Source organism: Xyrauchen texanus, chromosome 37, assembly GCF_025860055.1.
Source record: "Xyrauchen texanus isolate HMW12.3.18 chromosome 37, RBS_HiC_50CHRs, whole genome shotgun sequence".
Lineage (NCBI taxonomy): Eukaryota > Metazoa > Chordata > Actinopteri > Cypriniformes > Catostomidae > Xyrauchen > Xyrauchen texanus.
The window spans coordinates 32,874,672-32,895,361 of NC_068312.1; the positions used below are offsets into that span (position 1 = coordinate 32,874,672).

Sequence of the window (20,690 nt, forward strand, 5' to 3'; positions counted from 1 at the left end):
GACATATCATGTTTATATTTTGCAATATGACTTTGCATTATGGTTGTTTTCTGCTGGAACCAATACATTTGGGGCGAATTGAAAAAACTTTTCAGCATAAAAACCTGCATCTTATTTAAGAACTAAACGTAATTCAGTTTAACCGGGCACTAAATGCACTGAAGTAGCGCTGCGGCATGAGCGCGGTGTTGTACAATTCCAGTACGAGCCGCAAGATGGGAAATTGCGATGTGCAAAATGCACTCAGCACTAAACGTTTACCTGATTTGCATAATTCCTTAATTGCTGCAATTTATTCTTAATGAACTTCCCCCTTGATGCCTTACATATGTATTCTTCATAAGTCGTCAATGATCTTCAAGCTATTTAGTTTCAGACTAAATTATTAGGAAATGAAATCAGCGGAAATGCACATATTCTGACCTTCTGGCAATAAAATGAATTATTTGCTAATAGATGTGGCCTCAAAGCTACAGTCCTGCATTTTAAATATAGTCAAAGTGTGTTTTTTAATTGTAATTTTTGAAGACGTTGAGATCTCTTTGCATGAGAAGAATAGAATAATATTTTCTCAGGTACGTTTACTTTGGTGTAAATGCTTGTACCTCATGAATATACAGAATTTGTCTTTGGCCAATGGCAAATCACATCTAATACAAATGCATATCATTAAAGACAAAAATTGACTATTGCATGTATCTAAGTGACTTTTACTAGCATTAACTTTAGAAGTACAAAAATACTCATGGACACATAGTAAACGCAAACGCCTTTCAATGTAGTGAGCATTTAAGCAGTGATTAAAAATAGGTTGCATGTTATTCGTACAATGTCCAGCATGGGAAAACTAACAGTACAGAGATTTTCAGGAGATGTACTATAGAAAAATCACATCACAGTGTGTAATAAGCATACTTGCAGCAGAGGAATACCGCTCTTTGTGCATGTTTTAAAAACAGACTATTTATTGCTGTTTAACCAAATCAGCAGCTGTAAATTTGCACCATTGCTTGATAGTGATGCAAGCGAAATATTAAGAGTTTTGTATCGTTTTTACTCTCCTTATCTTTAATTCACACTTCATAGTGGGGCTACACTGTGAAGTTGAGCTTCCATGGTTTAATGTAACGTTTTAAACACAACATGTCTGTGAAACTGGTCAATCAACGATTGTAAAAGAATGTCAAATAATTCAATTCTTATGCAACATCTCTAACATATCTTGTGTGATGTTTTTTTTTGTTTGTTTGTTTCTTTCTTTTTTGCTTTTGTTTCTGTTCCTTTCATTGCAGATCCCTAAAAGTGTTTGGCTGACACAGGAGTGGCAGGGCAAGCGTCCTTGCGTGAAACATCGTCCTCTTGTAACAGTAGTGAAAGAGATGGCAAATGGGGGACTAACTAAAAGGAAAATCCATTTTTAACACGAATCACTTTAATTGAACCTCTCCTCTGCCATAATAACATGGGGGAAACTTTTTCATGACTGGCAAATTATTTGCAAATTTGCTTGCTGTTTGCTTGCTTCTTGTATGGACCTAGAATATTTAGCCTTGTGCGTAGCTGCTTGCTGTCAGACCAGAGCCCTTAGGTTTGTTTGCGGAGGCACAGAGTATGTGCCGTGTACATGCCTTGTTATTGCCTGGCTTGCTTCAGAGCCAAAAGGAGTTTTGTCATTAAGACATTAGAGTTAATGAATATTTGTCAGTGCAGACTTCTCAGTTATGTGAAATTATCAAACAAAATAAATGTGGGGGATAAATGTGGGACTCATTTGATACATTATAGATTTCAGTTATTACAGTGCTTGCAAGTCAGCACTGTAATGGAATTCCTCCTACTTCCACTTCTTCCTCAAACTTCCTCTTCTTCATACTTCCTCTTCTTACTCCTCGTATTCCCTCTTTTTCCTCATACTTCCTCTTCTTCCTCTTCCTCTTCTTACTCCTCGTATTCCCTCTTTTTCCTCATACTTCCTCTTCTTCCTCTTCCTCTTCTTACTCCTCATATTCCCTCTTTTTCCTTGTTATGCCTCTTTTTCCTCTCATACTTGCTTTTCTTCATCCACATACTTCCTCTTCTTCTTCCTCATACTTCCTCTTCTTCTTCCTCATACTTCCTCTTCTTACTCCTCGTATTCCCTCTTTTTCCTTGTTATGCCTCTTTTTCCCCTCATACTTCCTTTTCTTCATCCACATACTTCCACTTCTTCTTCCTCATACTTCCTCTTCTTACTCCTCGTATTCCCTCTTTTTCCCCTCATACTTCCTTTTCTTCATCCACATACTTCCTCATACTTCCTCTTCTTACTCCTCGTATTCCCTCATTTTCCTTGTTATGCCTCTTTTTCCCCTCATACTTGCTTTTCTTCATCCACATACTTCCTCTTCTTCTTCCTCATACTTCCTCATACTTCCTCTTCTTACTCCTCGTATTCCCTCTTTTTCCTTGTTATGCCTCTTTTTCCCCTCATACTTCCTTTTCTTCATCCACATACTTCCTCATACTTCCTCTTCTTACTCCTCGTATTCCCTCTTTTTCCTTGTTATGCCTCTTTTTCCCCTCATACTTGCTTTTCTTCATCCACATACTTCCTCTTCTTCTTCCTCATACTTCCTCTTCTTCCTCATACTTCCTCTTCTTACTCCTCGTATTCCCTCTTTTTCCTTGTTATGCCTCTTTTTCCCCTCATACTTCCTTTTCTTCATCCACATACTTCCTCATACTTCCTCTTCTTACTCCTCGTATTCCCTCTTTTTCCTTGTTATGCCTCTTTTTCCCCTCATACTTGCTTTTCTTCATCCACATACTTCCTCTTCTTCTTCCTCATACTTCCTCTTCTTCCTCATTCTTCCTCTTCTTACTCCTCGTATTCCCTCTTTTCCTTGTTATGCCTCTTTTCCCTCATACTTCCTTTCTTCATCCCATACTTCCTCTTCTTACTCGTATTCCTCTTTTCCTTGTTATGCCTTTTCCCTCATGCTTTTCTTCATCCACATACTTCCTCTTCTTCTTCCTCATACTTCCTCTTCTTCCTCATACTTCCTCTTCTTACTCCTCGTATTCCCTCTTTTTCCTTGTTATGCCTCTTTTTCCCCTCATACTTCCTTTTCTTCATCCACATACTTCCTCTTCTTCTTCCTCATACTTCCTCTTCTGCCTCATACTTCCTCTTCTTCCTCTTACTTCCTCTTCTTACTCCTCATATTCCCTCTTTTTCCTCATACTTCCTCTTCTTCCTCTTACTTCCTCTTCTTACTCCTCATATTCCCTCTTTTTCCTTGTTATGCCTCTTTTTCCCCTCATACTTCCTTTTCTTCATCCACATACTTCCTCTTCTTCCCTCATACTTCCTCTTCTTCCTCATTCTTCCTCTTCTTACTCCTCGTATTCCCTCTTTTTCCTTGTAATGCCTCTTTTTCCCCTCATACTTCCTTTTCTTCATCCACATACTTCCTCATACTTCCTCTTCTTACTCCTTGTATTCCCTCTTTTTCCTTGTTATGCCTCTTTTTCCCCCTCATACTTACTTGTCTTCATCCTCATACTTCCTCTTCTTCTTATACTTCATTTTTCTTCCTCATACTTCCTCTTCTTATACCTCATATTTCCTATTTTTTCTTCCTCTTTTTACTCATATTCCCTTTTTTCTTTCTCATGCTTCCTCTTCCTTGTATTCCCTATTTTTTACTCGTAATCCCTAATTTTTTCCTCATACTTCCTTGTACTACATATTCTTCCTCCTCGCATTCCCTCTTTTTCCTTGTTATGCCTCTTTTTTCCTCATACTTCCTTTCCTTCATCCACATACTTCCTCTTCTTCTTTCTTATACTTAATTTTTATTCCTCTTCTTATACCTCATATTCCCTCTTTTTTCTTCCTCATACTTCCTCTTCTTCCATGTAGTTTCTCTTCTTCCTTTTCTACCTCATATTCCCTTTTTCTTCTGCATACTTCATCTTCTTCCCTCTCATATTTCTTCCTCTTCCATTCCCTTCCTCCTCATAATTTCTCTTCTTCCTCATTTTCTTTTTATTTAGGATACTTCTCTTCTTCTTCCTCATACTTCCTCTTCTTCCTTGTATCCTCTTTTTCTTCATATTCTCTTTTGCTTTCTTGTATTTCTCTTCCTCTAATTTCCTCTTCTTTCCTATATTTCTTTTTCCTCTTACTTTTCCTCATGTTATTTTTCTCTCTCATATTTCTTCTTTCTCATACTTCCTCTTCTTCCTTGAACGCCCTTGTCTTCTTCCTCATACTTCTTATTCCTCAAACTACCTCTTCTTCTTCTTCCTTTTCCTCTTCTTTTCCAAAATGTTCTGCAATACATTAAGTGCTTTGATCTGAATTAACACACATAAATTTAGGTATGCTGTCTATTTTTGTTCTTTTTTAAATATAAACTTTTTAGGAAATTTAAGATTCAATTTATAAAGACTTAATGAAATGCTTGACAAGCGCAGTTTTGTGTAAGTGTGTGCGTGTGCGTAAGTGTGTGTTTGTTTGTTGATATATTTCCTTTTGAAACAGGAAGTCAGGTGGGGAAACTTTTTTGAGTTTACATCACAGCCCGGCGAACCTATGATTTGCTACTTTTCAAACTATTATTTTACCAAACACTATTTTTTGCTGCTTTGCAAGCACTGGTACTTCCTTAATGAAATGCAAATCTAGTTGTTATTATTAATATCATTATGAATGCATAATGTTCCCCTACATTTTGTCTCAGTACTTTGTGAGGTTATGTTTTAGAATAGTTTTCTATGGCAGGTGAACCGGTAAGCATCTTCCTCCCAGAAAGGAAAGAACTGTCACCTCACTCACTCATTCACACTTTCTTCCTGTAATGTGTGCACACACGCCACAGCTGCTCTCTCTGTCTTGCCCACTCTCACCTTCCCTTCTATTTTCTCTCACTATCTCTGTCCTGAACACTCTCTATTTTCCCCCATCTCTCTCTGTTGTTCTTTCTTTTCTCAGATAGATTTTTTCATCCTTGTTTATTGATCTCTATTCCTCTATTTTTCACTCTCTTTTTCTCTCTCTCTCACCTCAGTGGGTGGTTTTACACCTAGTGTTAACATTCGCTTCGGACAATCTGATCTCATGTGGACAGCGTATATTCCGATCATTCAAACCACATTCAGAAGTATTTTGAAACATGTGTGGCCGCATCATATTTGTAGGTTAAACGCTTATCAGTCATTATGCTCCTGGACAACATAATATAACCCAGACCATATAGCCTACTCACCTTTCAATCATCAATCATCATTGTTGGTTACGTTCGGTAAAAATAAATAGCCATCCAATTGAAAATAATTGAAAAGCCAATACATATGCATGCACAAGACTTCATGGAACACCTCCAGTTTGCCTGACATCAATATGCACAGATCATATGAAATGCACACATCCACATTTGTGAAGCACATTTGGAAGCATTTGTGTGCTAATGTTTTGTGCTTTCTTTGCGCCTTGTCAACATGCAGTAACACACTGACAAAGTAAGGGAAGTATGTACTAAAAATCAGAGACCCTCCCATCGAAATCCGATCACAAGTGGTCACAGGAGACATGTACCTGTCTCGCCGGATCGGATCAAATAGGATGGTAATGCCAGGTGTAAACAGGGCTTCCTTCTCTCTCTCTCTCTCTCTCTCTCTCTCTCTCTCTCTCTCTCTCTCTCTCTCTCTCTCTCTCTCTCTCCTCCCCCCTCCCTCCTCAGTGGGTGTGGCTGTGTGTGGTGTAGCTGTAGTGGTGCAGTCCAGTAGATGTTGATGGTGGTTTTCAGCTGGTGCCGTGTTTCGACGCATGCATGCTTGCCCTGTCTCTTTGTGTGTGTGCCAGTCTTAGGGGGTCCGATTCTTCATAATGTTCAAGCCTTCGATTTCTGACGGTTGAACTTAAGCTTCTTAAATTGTGTTTGTGCCTGTTTATTTCCTTCTACACTATCTTCTTTTGGAAAATATATGCATGGTCACTTGTCTACACAACCCCCTAAGTTATTATTTTTATTTGTTTACACCGTTTTTATTTTTTTGAGTCTCTCTGAATGATTGATATCATTTCATTTTTGGTGTTAAACACAAGTGTTTACCCCATTCGTGATAGATTTGGGCTGCTCTCCAATAATAGGTTCTGAAAGTAACAAATATTGTCATATTCATTCACAAAGAAACTGCAGAGCTGAAATGTCTGTGTTTTTCTGTATAATATATTGTGCTTTGAATTTGCTGGATTCTCTTTCTTCTAAGACCTCATAAACATATAACTGCCAAAAGTGTGAAAGGCTTGTGACTTTTCTGCAAGTATAGTAGACCTTGAATTTAATGGCCAGTAAACTCAAGTTTTATTTCAGTTATCAAATCATTCATGTTGTAAAAGGCAAAATTGTATGTCTGTCAAACGGGGTGGTTTTTATGTAGAAGTTTAACAAATTAAAGGTCATTTTAAAATGCTCCTATTTGTCATATTTATCGTCATACTCAATTTTTCAATATTGGGGTGACTATATGTACAAGATTGAGAATCTGTTATTTAAAAACACCCACATTGAGCGACTACTAATCTGATAATTGGGGGGGGCATAATCCTCAATGCCTGTTGGTGGTTGCTTACAGCCCTGAACAGTCAAGTAGTACCTGAATGCGTGTACCAAACATGTGACCACAAGGGGGTGTCAGATGTCAACCCAAACCATCAAGTGTGGCGTCAACACCAGGTGACCACAATAAAAATGCAGTGTAAAATATACAGGAAAATGTTATCAAACGAAGATAAAAGGGGCTTTTTTTTTTTATCCAATTTGACTAAATAGAACCAAATACATAAAATGATATGAGGGTAACAAACACATTTTCTTCAATAAAATAGTTAATAAATGAAGGGATTGAATTAAAGGAGCATTCTGGGTTCAATTCAAGTTCAACATGATGCTGTCAACCCTAAAACATCAGTAAAAATGACAATTTATAACAACTTTACAGTTCAAAAACACAAGTTTTAACAAGAAATATTGTAAGTGCTTTTATAAAATGATAAGCATCAAATTTCTGGTTTTAAACCCTCCAAATATTGGCCCCATTCACTTCCATTGTAAAATGTCTCACTGTAACCTCAATATGTGCTTGTAAAAATAATAATAATTATTATAAAAAGGGAGGGGGGTTTAATATTGTTTTGTTTTTTTGGTATTCAACATGCAACATTGGTGTTGTTTGAGCTTACTTTGTACTGAACCCGGAATATTCCTTTAACAACTAAAAATGTTTTGTCTTGGTCATGCTTCGTTCCTCCTTATCTTTTCTTTTGCCAGATTTATGATAAATGTAAAAAAAAAAATAATAATAATTTTTTAAATGTATTAATTTATTAAATGATTTGTTTGTTATGAGGAATGCTCTAATGCTAGATTATTCTATGGAATACTATTTTTGATTAAAAGTTAAATAAAGAGTTAACCTAGGAGGCAATTCTATGTTGCCCCCAGGCAACGTATCCAACTAAGTAAATATATATATATATATATATATATTTTATTTAATTGAATTTTAAAACTGTGATTTCCAGGCATGAAATCTTGAAAATTAATCAAATTTTAAAAAGTTGTGGACATTTTTGTGGGAAAATGTAATAAATTTTTTTCTAGTTATGCTGAACTCTAAAATGTTTTATTTAGTAGACATTGCTCTTTTTAGCGCAATCTCTATATAATGTTGTGACAGGGTGGGGGTGGGGCGGGTCATGATTATACACACCGGTCCCTCTCGGAGGGTGTATAATCACAACCCGGCCCGCCCTCCGCCCTGTCACAAATGTGTTTTATTATATAAAAAAACAAATATATATATATATATATATATATATATATATATATATATATATATATATATATAAAGCTAGTTCTTTAACCTTAAATATGGTTGGCTCTGCTTTGGAGTTTCAAACAAAATTGAAACATTTGGGGGTGATATTTGATGCAAATTTAACATTTGATCCCCATGTCAAGAATTCTGTTAAAACATCATTCTTCCATCTCAGAAACATTGCAAGACTGCGCCCCATGTCTCTGTGGCTGAAAAACTGATCACATTTACATTTATGCATTTGGCAGACGCTTTTATCCAAAGCGACTTACAGTGCACTTATTACAGGGCCAATCCCCCCGGAGCAACCTGGAGTTAAGTGCCTTGCTCAAGGACACAATGATGGTGGCTGTGGGGATCAAACCAGCGACCTTCTGATTAACAGTTATGTGCTTTAGCCCACTATGCCACCACCACTCCAGTGGTGATCAATACTTTTGTATTTTCTCGTATTGATTATTGCAATGCTTTACTTGTCGGAGTTTCTAAATCAACTTTAAATAAATTGCAGTATGTGCAAAACTGTACTGTTAGAATCTTGACCGGGACCAGGACAAGTGATCACATCACTCCTGTCTTGGAGTCCTTGCACTGGCTTCCTGTCAGGTTTTGTGTAGACTTTAAAATTCTTATGATTACCTTCAAGGCTTTGCATGGTTGGCCCATCAATACTTAACCCCCTACACTCCAATGCATGATCTCCGCTCCTCCGAATCTGTTTTTAACTGTTCCTTCTACATGTCTACGTTCTAGGGTGACATGGCGTTCTCTTGTTTTGCTCCAAAACTGTGGAATTGTCTTCCCTCTGAGGTTTGACATGATGAATCTTTTAGTATTTTTAAATCTTCTCTTAAAACTCACATTTGTAGGGTTCCTTTTCTGTGATTATTATGTGATTTATTATTGTATTATTTAAAAAAAAATTCTAATTGCATGTTTTCTTGTATTAATGTATTTCCATTTTTCTGTTGTAATGCGCTTTGAGATGCAACTTTTAAAGGTGCTATATAAAATAAAGTGTTATTATTTTATTATTTATATATACACACACTCACCTAAAGGATTATTAGGCACACCATACTAATACTGTGTTTGACCCCCTTTCGCCTTCAGAACTGCCTTAATTCTACGTGGCATTGATTCAACAAGGTGCTGAAAGCATTCTTTAGAAATGTTGGCCCATATTGATAGGATAGCATCTTGCAGTTGATGGAGATTTGTGGGATGCACATCCAGGGCACGAAGCTTCCGTTTCACCACATCCCAAAGATGCTCTATTGGGTTGAGATCTGGTGACTGTGGGGCCATTTTAGTACAGTGAACTCATTGTCATGTTCAAGAAACCAATTTGAAATGATTCGAGCTTTGTGACATGGTGCATTATCCTGCTGGAAGTAGCCATCAGAGGATGGGTACATGGTGGCCATAAAGGGATTGACATGGTCAGAAACAATGCTCAGGTAGGCCGTGGCATTTAAACGATGCCCAATTGGCACTAAGGGGCCTAAAGTGTGCTAAGAAAACATCCCCCACACCATTACACCACCACCACCAGCCTGCACAGTGGTAACAAGGCATGATGGATCCGTGTTCTCATTCTGTTTACGCCAAATTCTGACTCTACCATCTGAATGTCTCAACAGAAATCGAGACTCATCAGACCAGGCAACATTTTTCCAGTCTTCAACTGTCCAATTTTGGTGAGCTCTTGCAAATTGTAGCCTCTTTTTCCTATTTGTAGTAGAGATGAGTGGTACCCGGTGGGGTCTTCTGCTGTTGTAGCCCATCCGCCTCAAGGTTGTGCGTGTTGTGGCTTCACAAATGCTTTGCTGCATACCTCGGTTGTAGCGAGTGGTTATTTCAGGCAAAGTTGCTCTTCTATCAGCTTGAATCAGTCGGCCCATTCTCCTCTGACCTCTAGCATCAACAAGGCATTTTCAGCCCACAGGACTGCCGCATACTGGATGTTTTTCCTTTTCACACCATTCTTTGTAAACCCTAGAAATGGTTGTGCGTGAAAATCCCAGCAACTGAGCAGATTGTGAAATACTCAGACCGGCCTGTCTGGCACCAACAACCATGCCACGCTCAAAATTGCTTAAATCACCTTTCTTTCCCATTCTGACATTCAGTTTGGAGTTCAGGAGATTGTCTTGACCAGGACCACACCCCTAAATGCATTGAAGCAACTGCCATGTGATTGGTTGATTAGATAATTGCATTAATGAGAAATTGAACAGGTGTTCCTAATAATTCTTTAGGTGAGTGTATATATATATATAAATCAAAAAGGACTGAAAAAGTCATGGAAATTCAATGGTCAAAATACATGGAAACTGCATTTTATGAAATAATAATAATAATAATAATTTGCTTTTACATTGTAGCCAATAGGTTTATATGAATAAAAAGTCTGAATCTGTTACACATCAACAGCCATTAAATTGAGAAGGTTTTATCAAAGCCGTGTCTGTTCTCACATCAACTCAGAGCTTCAGATGAATGGCTTCCTGCTCCTAATAAGGTACAGTCTAAAGCTCAAAGCTGAGGAGACTTTAAGAAGGGAGAGAGGGTGTGATTAGTTCACCAGGTGAGAACTGGGAATGCCAGATAAAGAACAGAATTCCTTACCTCACATCCGGCATTTGTTCTTCTCTTTATTTTCAAGCTATACAAGGAATGCTTTACCATTCACAAGGTGAGGAATTCAAAACAAGTTCATTGAGTTTGAATAGCGTCTTCTTTTTAAAGCAACATTTGAACACCCCACCCTAATATCACAAAGTCTTTCCACAATCCACATCCCTCGACCTCCGAGAATTTATTTCCTGGCCAGAAAATTTTTCACTTGAACATACTGTATTTGTTGAACACTGGCTTTGAACTGAGTTCAGAGGTGTAGATTCCAGGAGGGAGGGTATCCCCCCCCAACCCCCATTTATACAATTATCATTGGAAACATATAAATGCTTCAAGACAAATCTACGCCCTTGACTGAGTTGGTACCACACTAATGGTGTTTGCACAGGATTTTACACAGTTCATTTCGATTTGGAGATAACATATGGTTCAGTAAGCAAGTGAGTAATCTGAGCCAAGTCTGTGATTCTTGGACTGATTCAGACCGACTCTTGTGATAGAGTCAATCGTGATTCACCAATTGATTTGACTTATTCATTACAAAGAACCACACCAATCGGACCACACATTGTGCTATATGTTCGGTTTTGCAAGTATGGACATGTTTCACTAACGTTTCCCAACAAGAAAGTAATTTTGAGCAGTATAACTAATGGTTTAGTCATTTAAAACCTTTTTTGGTTAAATATTTTGCTTGAAATGTGTGCTTGTGCCATATTTCTCATCTTTAAAAATGTCACTTTTTAATTTTTTTATATTTTGTCATGTAATACAATGAATTGTATTGATTTTTAAATGTGGTTTAAAAGTCCAAACACTTTGGGCACGTTTGGTAAACGTTTGGTCCTCTATATCACAAGCCCTTTCGACATAAACACGTGCAAAATATGAATGACAGATTTCAACAATTGAATTTTCACTACTTAAAATGCCAATTCTTGATATCTGGAATGGAATTACTTCTTGTGAGAATGCTCATTTTTTTATTCAGTTATTAGGCTTAAAAATGTTAATTCTTGTTATCAGTAATGGAATTCCTACTTGTGGTCTGTCATTCACTCCTGTTCAAAACCACATGTCACAAGTCAAAACCAATTTAAAGATATATAAAACCAACCACTTGGCTATATGGCGTGTCAGCAGCATTTATTTTTTACTAGTAAGAAGTGCTTTACTGATAAGTGAAATTGGAATTTCAACTAGTGAGAACACATAGATATCTGTAATTGAGTTTTGAATAGAAGTGAATGACAGTTAATTGTGAAAATTCTACTAGTGAAAATGCAGATACCGATATGCAAATACAAATATCAAGAAATGGAAGCGCAGCGTAGTTCTAGCGGGAAGACTAGCAGCTGTACATCATCACATCATTAGCTGGGTAATTCCTAGCCAATCGCATGTAAGCCATTGCTTTATATATCACATTGCTGTTTCAGTGTGCTAACACGGCAACCTCCACCACCCCACCATCACCAGTTGAGCACGGGGGTAGGCTCCTCGCCCCTGCCTCCTATCTCCGGCAGGACATGACGGTTCCGGGTACAACTCCCTCGGACCGCCGGACGGGGCCTACGCCAAAGAGAGAGACATTACTTTCTGTTTTACATGATCAAATAAATGGCATCTTAAACTTCACTCAAGCCTGCGTGTCTTCCTGATAGAATTGTTTTTACTTGATGAAATACACATTTTTGATATGAAGAATTATGCATTTCTGCAAGTAATCAAGAATGTTTAAACTAGTGCAAATGTAATTACTAAAACCAAAAATTATGGAGAGTTTACGTCATGTCAGAATTACCGTTATTACTTTATTCCTATGTGTAAAAAGAGTCTTCGTAGAACTCGGAACTACAAGATGTAAAGTCAGAATTCTATGAAAGCTATTACTTGACAGTCGTGACGTCATATGAACAGAATCAATATGGCAGTGGCCTCAACAGTTGAAGGATGTGAAACTATATTTCTGTTCAATATGCCATTTTATTATGCCAATGATGCCTGTAGCTTTTTTATTTGTCATAAGAATTGGTTGGCACAACTCTCCACAATAGGCATCATCCCACGGACAACCATTCGAGAGCAACTCCTACTTAACTTTCGATTAGATATAAGGAACAGCATTGTACTTGAGGTCTTTCAGAGAAGCAGTGATTTCTCCTGACACTTTGGATTTGTCACATTTTTGTCTCTCTAAAATCTGTCAATCAGTGCTGACGCAGATCCTTTTTCCTGAGCGAGTGAGAATTTTATTGTTTGGATGAAGCAGACCCTGCTATCTCCATCCAGCAGCAGCTTCCTGTTTCCTCTCACATTGAAAATGCAGCATTTCTCGCTCCCTCCTCGTGCAATCCTTCAGGCATACATTCATACAAACGTACTGGCCCCTTGTTTGAAATCAACCATTTATTTTCTTGTTTTTCCTTTATTTCGATGGTATTCTTTTTGATGGTCAATGTGTATCGAAAACAACAGACTGAAGAGTTTCATTGTGATAAGGGAGAACGGGGGTAGTTATCAAACAGGGGAGTTGTCTCAAAGGATAAAGCATAGTAACTATAAGGTTAGTCAAAAGAGAGAGGTGGTTTTCATAATGGAAGGCTCTTTAAGATATGTTCACTTGAGTTAAAAGTGTGACAACCATCCCAACTCCTTGTATGTTTTAGCTATTCATTTTTAAGTTTCCCTACTAATTATTTTATAAATAACTCCTTTTACACATGCTGTTGTGTACTACAATTTGGACATTATTAAAATATTATAAGGTAAATGGTAGTCACAGTTATTGTACGCATGTGTGTTGGTTTTTAGAGCAGTTTTGTCCTCATTTCTTAATGTATCCAGTTCTTCTGCAGATTTGATGTTGAACAGCCAAAAGCAGAATTACATGAAACCATCCAGATTATCAGCCTACTCTTAGAACTTGTTTCTAAATTTGCTTAAGTGTGCATAACTTCAAAGGAATCGTAGTTCTTAAGACATTTTCTGTTCAGTTCACTGACAAACTTCAGCAGCTCCAGTAGGATGGAGTTTGTTCTTTACAGCATTTTTATCAGTTCCAAACACACAGGAATTCCGGTTTGGGGAATGACCATCCTGATTCTTCACTTCCACAGGAAGGCTAATAAAAAGAACCTCGAACACGACAGAGGCATTTCATTTCTCACATGTGCAGCCAGAGATGTAGACCACTGTGATTTTACCACATTAAAAGCAAAGTCTGGTTTAGCAAGTTGGACCAACATGTCTGGAGACAGATTCATAATTTCAGGTAGAGTTTCAAACCAACTTTTCTAGAATTTAAGGATACACTTTACAATACATGCTATTATTTGATCACATGGTTAGTTCTGTGTAATTCTAATGAATTACATGAACAATGTGTTTTGTGGAATTGCTTTAATTACATTATTGAAACTGTGTTAGTTAACTATTGAAATGTGTAACAGACAACACAGACACTCTCATGTAAAGTGTTGCAGGATTTAGCAGTTGAACATTTTTAAAAAGGCCTTTGATTCTACTCCTAATGTTGCCCTGATGTGTCTGATACACACACACACACACACACACACACACACACACATGCGCCTGCACACACAAATCGGTGCAGCTATCCTTATGAGCACTCTCCATAGACATAATGATTTTTATACTATACAAACTATAGATTCTAACCTCTAAACCTAACCCTCATAAAAAACATTCTGCAGTTTTACATTTTCAATAAAACATTGTTTAGTATGCTTTTTAAGCTATTTGAACTATGGGGACACGAGAAATGTCCTCATAAACCACATTTATATCATAATAACCTTGTAATTACCAGTTTATAACCTAAATTAGTTTTCCTTGTAAACCACTTAAACCTGCCCACACACACACACACACACACACACACACACACACACACAATGAATTTAGTAATAATTAACAAACATAAATGAATAAAACTTACATTTATTAAAGTTTTAATCTTTTAAATTTGTAAAAGATTACTCAATTTGATTTGAAGTAATTTTGTTATGACATTGAAATCTGTAAATCTTAAAAATAGGCTAAAATATTTATATCTGGTCAGTAATATAAAGTTGTGGATTACATTCTGGGAAGAATTTCTAATTTAATTATGTCACCTGATTATATTACTTGTTAGAATTATATAAAAAAAGTATTTTATTATAGAAATAAACAATGTAGTAATTATAATACAATATATGTCATTATACAAGTGTAATATTATATATATATATATATATATATATATATAGTATTTTATATTATTTAAAATACTAACAATTTATATACATATCATTATAGCATAATCTAAAATGTATTTCAAAATATTGTAATATTTTGAAATACAAAATAGAACATTTTGAGATATTTTAAGAAAGAACTGTTACTGCATAACCTTGAGTAAATGAATAAACCTTTCATTTAAGAATTGACATATTGTGCCATCTGTTGACAAACTTGATTATTAAATATGGCGTTGTGATTCTGAATGATTTCCTCTGCATACTGTGTAACATATAATTGATAAGTATTTTGGGTTTTGTATTTGGACTGTAAATGCATTTTTTTTGCATTATTTGGAGCACATCCTGAACATTTCTGATGGAGAAGTCTCAATGTTAATTATTTAAATTACAATATGCTTAACATTGCATAGTTCAAACTTTCATATAATTTATTTTCACTGCCTCCACAGATGGATTTAATTTCTCAGACTGGTGTTAATCTTAATGAAGGGCCACCGAGGGCCAAAAATGAGAGACATATCTGTAATTTAAGAACCAGAATCCTTGAGTGAAGACCAAGATGTGACTTCTGAAGTCTGTAATATGTAAATTCTGTGAAGTTATAGCAAACCACAAAACATTTCAACTTATCCATTTGCAGGCTTACATTTTAAACATTTGAACACCATATGAATGGTTTCAATTTACTATGTGCCTTAAAGAGAAGAATGGAGCCTGTTTAGCTGCTTCACAGTTCATTATTACTTTTGGTACGCGCTAGGCCAGACTCAAACTCGTACCGTGAGTAATAATGCACCGTGGCAGTGTGTGTTTCAACGTGGAGAATCTCCAGACAGGTTTGGAAGCACACAAATACAAGGGAAATGTTTGAATTTGAATCTTTCCTCTGCCATATAATTTCAGCTATCTTCACACCTTCTTTAACGTCTGACATTCCACATGATGATGAGATCCACTGACATTTGAATTGTTTTAATTGTAGGCTTGAAATTAAGTAAATTGGATCAAAGGAGTGGAAACTTTGGTTGAAAACTCAAAGTATTCCTAAAGTGTATGCAGCATTGAACATCTGAGCATCACTTTCAGCCGAATCCTAGTTTATCTGTATATAAACCTTGATTTAACCATTCGTTTCAACAAATTGTTGCATGATGTCCAAATAACTAAAACCATCAAAGAAAAACTATGATTTTGTAAAGTGATGATTAATCACAAAATTGTTGTTTATAGGTCAATCCGCTTGCGAAAACAGAGAAGTCCAAGGGCGTCTGCACTGTACTGTCGCTCAAATTAAATGAATAATTCAGTTTATTTTAAACACTGTACTTATTTTAATGTGTACTGTATTACAAATACCATCAAGCTGAGTTATCTTCAAATAATGTATGTTATTATGATTATCATCAAGTGAAATATTTCTATTTAATTAATTTATTTTATGCTCTTTTCATAATATGCACATTTTGTAATAGATTACTCCATTCAGTTTCATGGACATTTTTCTGTAAATTCTGTTGAATGTTGTGCATTATTATTTTATTTTATTGTCTGCCTTTGTAATTAATACATCTTTTTTTATTTAAAAAAAAAAAGATTCATAATCACAGTGTAATATATAAATATAGCAAGACATTTTTTATTGTGTAAATAAATGTTTGTTACATTTTTATAAACAAATTAAGAAATTATAATTTTCACGTTAATTTCTAGGTAAAAAAAAAAAAACTCCTAAAGACATTAATTGCAATTTTGCAATATAAGTACGATATCATGCCCACTCACATTAGAATAAAGACTCCAGTCATATCAGTAACTTTATAAAAGCTGTTTTATTCTACATGGAGAGGGTCCGCACACTGGGGGCAGCCATTTTAGAATATCTCAGTACCCATCCTGTTATCTGACACTTTATCTGACACTTTCACTCAGTGATTGAAGTAATCATGGCTGACTGTGAATAGGCTACTACATTTCTACAATGGCATTTGAAACTGAAAACTATTGATTTTAAATTATGCTTCATTCAAGCATAGTGTCAGTGTAAGTCCCAGACGACACAAATACAAAAGTAACTGAGTACACCTTTAATAAACACAAAAAAGAAAACCAAGCACCATAATACAACAACAACAACAGCAAAATGAATAAAAAAATACTATACACGGCGTGTGACGTCACCAACAAAGACGGAGCGTGGCCGCGCATGACGTAACCTAGTTACGGTGTTGTTAGCAGGCAAGTGAGGCTACTGGCTAAGCACATGTCTTACGCTTCACTGTTGTTTACATATATGTACATGACATGGACGAGCAGCCCGTGGACGCGGGGACTAAAATGGAGCCCGAAGTGTCTGCGAACACGTGTGAAATAAAAACAAGCGATGTGTACAAGGTGGATAAAAACGTACCGAGTCGCTTTAATAATCCAGAGTGCTTCAGAGGATACAGGTGAGTCATTCAGCAGCAGTGCATCATGGGATATTATGACACGAACCTTTAAGTTGACTTATGGGTACAGATATGTTTTAAATTATAAAAAGATACTAGTTTTCAAAATTGAAGACTTGTTGAAGTACTTAGCCACTCTCTGGTTGTCAAATTCAAACACGACCATAATTAATGTGACGAACGACTCCTGTTAGGACACCTGTGTGAATTTGAGGGGAACTTCATACATCCACTAAAAATCACATTGAACACAGCTGGTTAAAAGTCATTGAAAAAACGGCTCAGAAAACTTGTTTGCTAATGCCACTTGGTTTGAAATGTTGTCATGCGATTGCAATAAACACCTTAAAACCCCCTTAGGAACAAGAACTTAAGGGTTTTACATTAATAATGTTCTCTTTAAAGGAATAAGAGTTAAGCTTAATCGACAGCATTTGTAGCTTAATATGGATTAACACAAACAGTTATTTTGACTCGTTCCTCAGTGTCTTTAAAAAAGAAAAATGTTGGTTTCAGTGAGGCACTTACAATGGAAGTGAATGGGGGCCAATTTTTTAACTTTTAAATACTCACCGTTTCAAAAGTATAGCCACAAGACAAAACAATATATGTGTAATCATGATTTTAGTGTGATGAAATCACTTACTAACCTTTTCTGTGTAAAGTTATAATAAATTTTACAACTTTGTTACAATGACAATGTCAACAAACCCTAAAACGACTGTAAACATGTACATTTAATCAAATAATACTAAGAAGCGATTTCAGAAGAATTCATGTAAGTACTTTTATAAAATTATAAGCTTAAAATTGTCCCCATTCACTTCCATTGTAAGTGCCTCACTTTGACCTTGATTTGTGCTTCTTTTTTTTTTTTTTTTTTTAAAAGCAGGGATGAGTGGAAATTAATTTTTGTGTTAATCAACGTTATGCCACAAATGCTGTCGATTGAGTTTAATTTGTATTGAACATGGCATAATCCTTTACATTTAAAAAAAAAAAATTTCAACTTGGCCAAGACATTTCGAGTTTGAATATATTGTCATTAGTCCATTTTCCTGTCATGGGTATGAGCAACTCGTATTATTAATTTGATAACAACTATACTGATAAGCCTCTACGTACTTTTCAGCAACAAGATTATCCACCCTCTTTACCAAACAACAAATCAAACATATGGAAGCAAAAAGCCAACAGTTCATGAAATGCCGGTGAGTACACAATGTGTTATATTCTCAGAATGCATAAACACATTTGCATGAATTGAGGTTTTTGACACATTAGTATTTCAACATTTATATTATTTTTCAGACAACCTTTAATGGAAGTCGGCGGAGGTTTTCAGAGCATCATCTGAAAAGTGGGATGTACAGAGATAATGGCTTCAACGCGGCGCTGGACAAGAGCCGAATCACTGGACCAAACACAACGACCATGTTGCAAGATAGAGTTAATTTCCATCGCTTATACCACACAAATGGAGAATCTCAATAAATTAATTTCCTTTATTTTGTATATAACGAAAAAGTTAAGATAATTTGAGATACCCTTTAGTTTACGTTAGAGCCGTTAACCATGATTTGTTACTTGTTAGTTGGTTGCTGGTAGTATAAAGCCCAAAGTGTACTTGGGGTTTGACATGAAATCAGGCCGCACGCGTTCAGTGCTTGCCTTGAGCGCTCTGCTTATGACAAAATCTGCATCACACATCCTGTACACAGACAACTAGCATTTGCATCTGACTGAGGTATACTTTGGGCTTTAGAGGAAGGGGACATTCTTTTTTTCAGAGAGCATTTGAATCATCAGTATTTTTGGCCCGTTTTCCTGGAAGAGAAAGCCTGTCAATTTTATACATGGCGTCAAAGCTCACAGGCATATACTAAAAAAAAAAGTTACAGTTTTGATTTCATAGGGTCTTCAATTTTAGGTGTTACCATTGAACTCAGAGAAACTGGTCGAATCCACTGTCTTCAAACACACTTTGCATGAATAAAAGGTAGACAAACTAAATCAACAATGTCAATATAGTTTATTTTATTTGGTGCAGTAGAGTAAAATTCCAAAGTAGACCTGAACATGAACGTCCAGTTAATATTCTCTCAGTGTGAGATCCTCACACATAGTGGAAGCCATCAAAATATAATCCACGAGTTTTAGAAGCACTTTGAACCAATATGTGGAGGTAAAGCAGTACAATCAAGCATGTTAAAAACATAAAATGCAGTGAGGTTGAAATAAGACAAACTGTGACAACAGCAATTCAAACACTTTATCAATCAAACCTACCAGCATAAACCTAAATTTGGGAAGTGCCCCTTCGGAAACACAATTCATTTCTCATTGCTGTTGCTACATTGAGGATTACTGGTGAATGGCGTACGGTTTTAAGGGTTTTGGTGTCAACTTTTTCCCTGTTTTTCCTTGGAGCTGTAAGCAGCAAAATATTGTCCAGGGGGCTGGATTGTCATGTCCTTTAAACCTCCAACATTATTCATAAAATAAAAGGCACTTCAAAACATTGTAACAAAATCCAGTGTATTGTTTTATACATCATATACACACATGATCATAGATGAAGGAATGCAAAGATAGTAGAAACCTTAAAGAGTGACTTTTTAAAAGACGTTTTGCTTCATCAGGCTTATTAAAAAAAAAAAAGAGTAACAAAAAGCTCATTTGTAGCACACAAAAGGTTTAAGGTTTTCATGGAGCGACTCGTGGCAAGACGTTTCAGTTGCGTTGCAGAAACTGAAAAAATTGCATAGGCAAGATAATATGGCTCACGGATAACACAACAGATGCAAATATATATATATAAAAAAAAGGATGTGAATAAAAGAAAGAGATCCTATCCACACGGACAGAAAGATTAACGCATGGGAAACTTAAAAGCAAAAGGGCTTCCAAGTCAGCAGCAGTTTTGGTGCAGGGCTGTTGCAGCCCCAGTGGAATTGTGAAGCTGTGCAGTGAGCTGAGGCGGATCAACTACAGCTCGGTGTCCTGATACTGTTGTGTGTTGGTGTAATAGCTACGCTTTGTCTGCTCGGCCAGTTGCTGCCTGAACTCCTCACCAGGCTCCTCGCTGGGGCCAAGCATTTGGCTCTCTGTGTATGGCAGCTTGCAAGGTGGGGTCTTTGGCTCTGGTTGAGCACTGGAGCTGGATACAAAGCAAACGCAGCAAGGTAAGAGAAAGTACAAGCACATATGTTGACACATTTTGTTCTCAACCAGGGGGAGCCTCCCCAAACTTCCAAAGGGGCCATAAAATGACTTTATATAAAATGTATTTAAAGTAACATTATAATAATCTAATTTATTAAAGAGATAGTTCACCCAAAAATGAAAATTTGCATCATTTACTCACTCATACCAGATTTGTATGATTTTCTTTCTTCAGCAGAACACAAACAAAGATTTTTAAAGAATATCTCAGCTCTGTAAGTCCATACAATGTAAGTGAATGGGT

At 36.4% G+C, this 20,690-nt stretch overlaps 3 protein-coding genes and 1 pseudogene across 4 annotated transcripts in view; 2 read left to right on the forward strand and 2 right to left on the reverse strand.

Moving 5' to 3' along the window:
- LOC127630411 (formin-binding protein 1-like) overlaps window positions 1-2,064 on the forward strand; it is a 31,324-nt gene extending 29,260 nt beyond the window's left edge. Inside the window, exon 18 of the mRNA XM_052107881.1 lies at window positions 1,293-2,064. Coding sequence (XP_051963841.1) covers window positions 1,293-1,300 — 8 coding nt within the window. The 3' untranslated portion in view covers window positions 1,301-2,064. The remainder of the gene's footprint in view (window positions 1-1,292) is intronic.
- A 920-nt stretch (window positions 2,065-2,984) lies between these two features.
- LOC127630413 (splicing regulatory glutamine/lysine-rich protein 1-like) lies at window positions 2,985-6,434 on the reverse strand (annotated as a pseudogene).
- Window positions 6,435-13,676: 7,242 nt separating this feature from the next.
- On the forward strand, window positions 13,677-19,753 carry LOC127630518 (piercer of microtubule wall 2 protein-like). Of its 2 annotated transcripts, none has more exons than XR_007968879.1 (3): window positions 13,677-13,780; window positions 18,354-18,432; window positions 18,533-18,602. XR_007968879.1 is itself a non-coding variant. In XM_052108098.1 (3 exons), exons 1-3 carry the CDS (start codon window positions 17,076-17,078, stop codon window positions 18,713-18,715), a joined length of 408 nt encoding a protein of 135 aa, XP_051964058.1. In that variant the 5' UTR covers window positions 16,408-17,075; the 3' UTR covers window positions 18,716-19,753. The 2 variants fall into 2 exon arrangements, 1 of the variants encoding a protein (XP_051964058.1); XM_052108098.1 differs by lacking the exon at window positions 13,677-13,780 and adding an exon at window positions 16,408-17,221 and having other exon boundaries at window positions 18,533-19,753.
- Window positions 19,244-20,690, reverse strand: part of LOC127630516 (tight junction protein ZO-2-like) — a 76,083-nt gene continuing 74,636 nt past the window's right edge. The window contains exon 23 of the mRNA XM_052108097.1: window positions 19,244-20,381. Coding sequence (XP_051964057.1) covers window positions 20,210-20,381 — 172 coding nt within the window. The 3' untranslated portion in view covers window positions 19,244-20,209. The remainder of the gene's footprint in view (window positions 20,382-20,690) is intronic.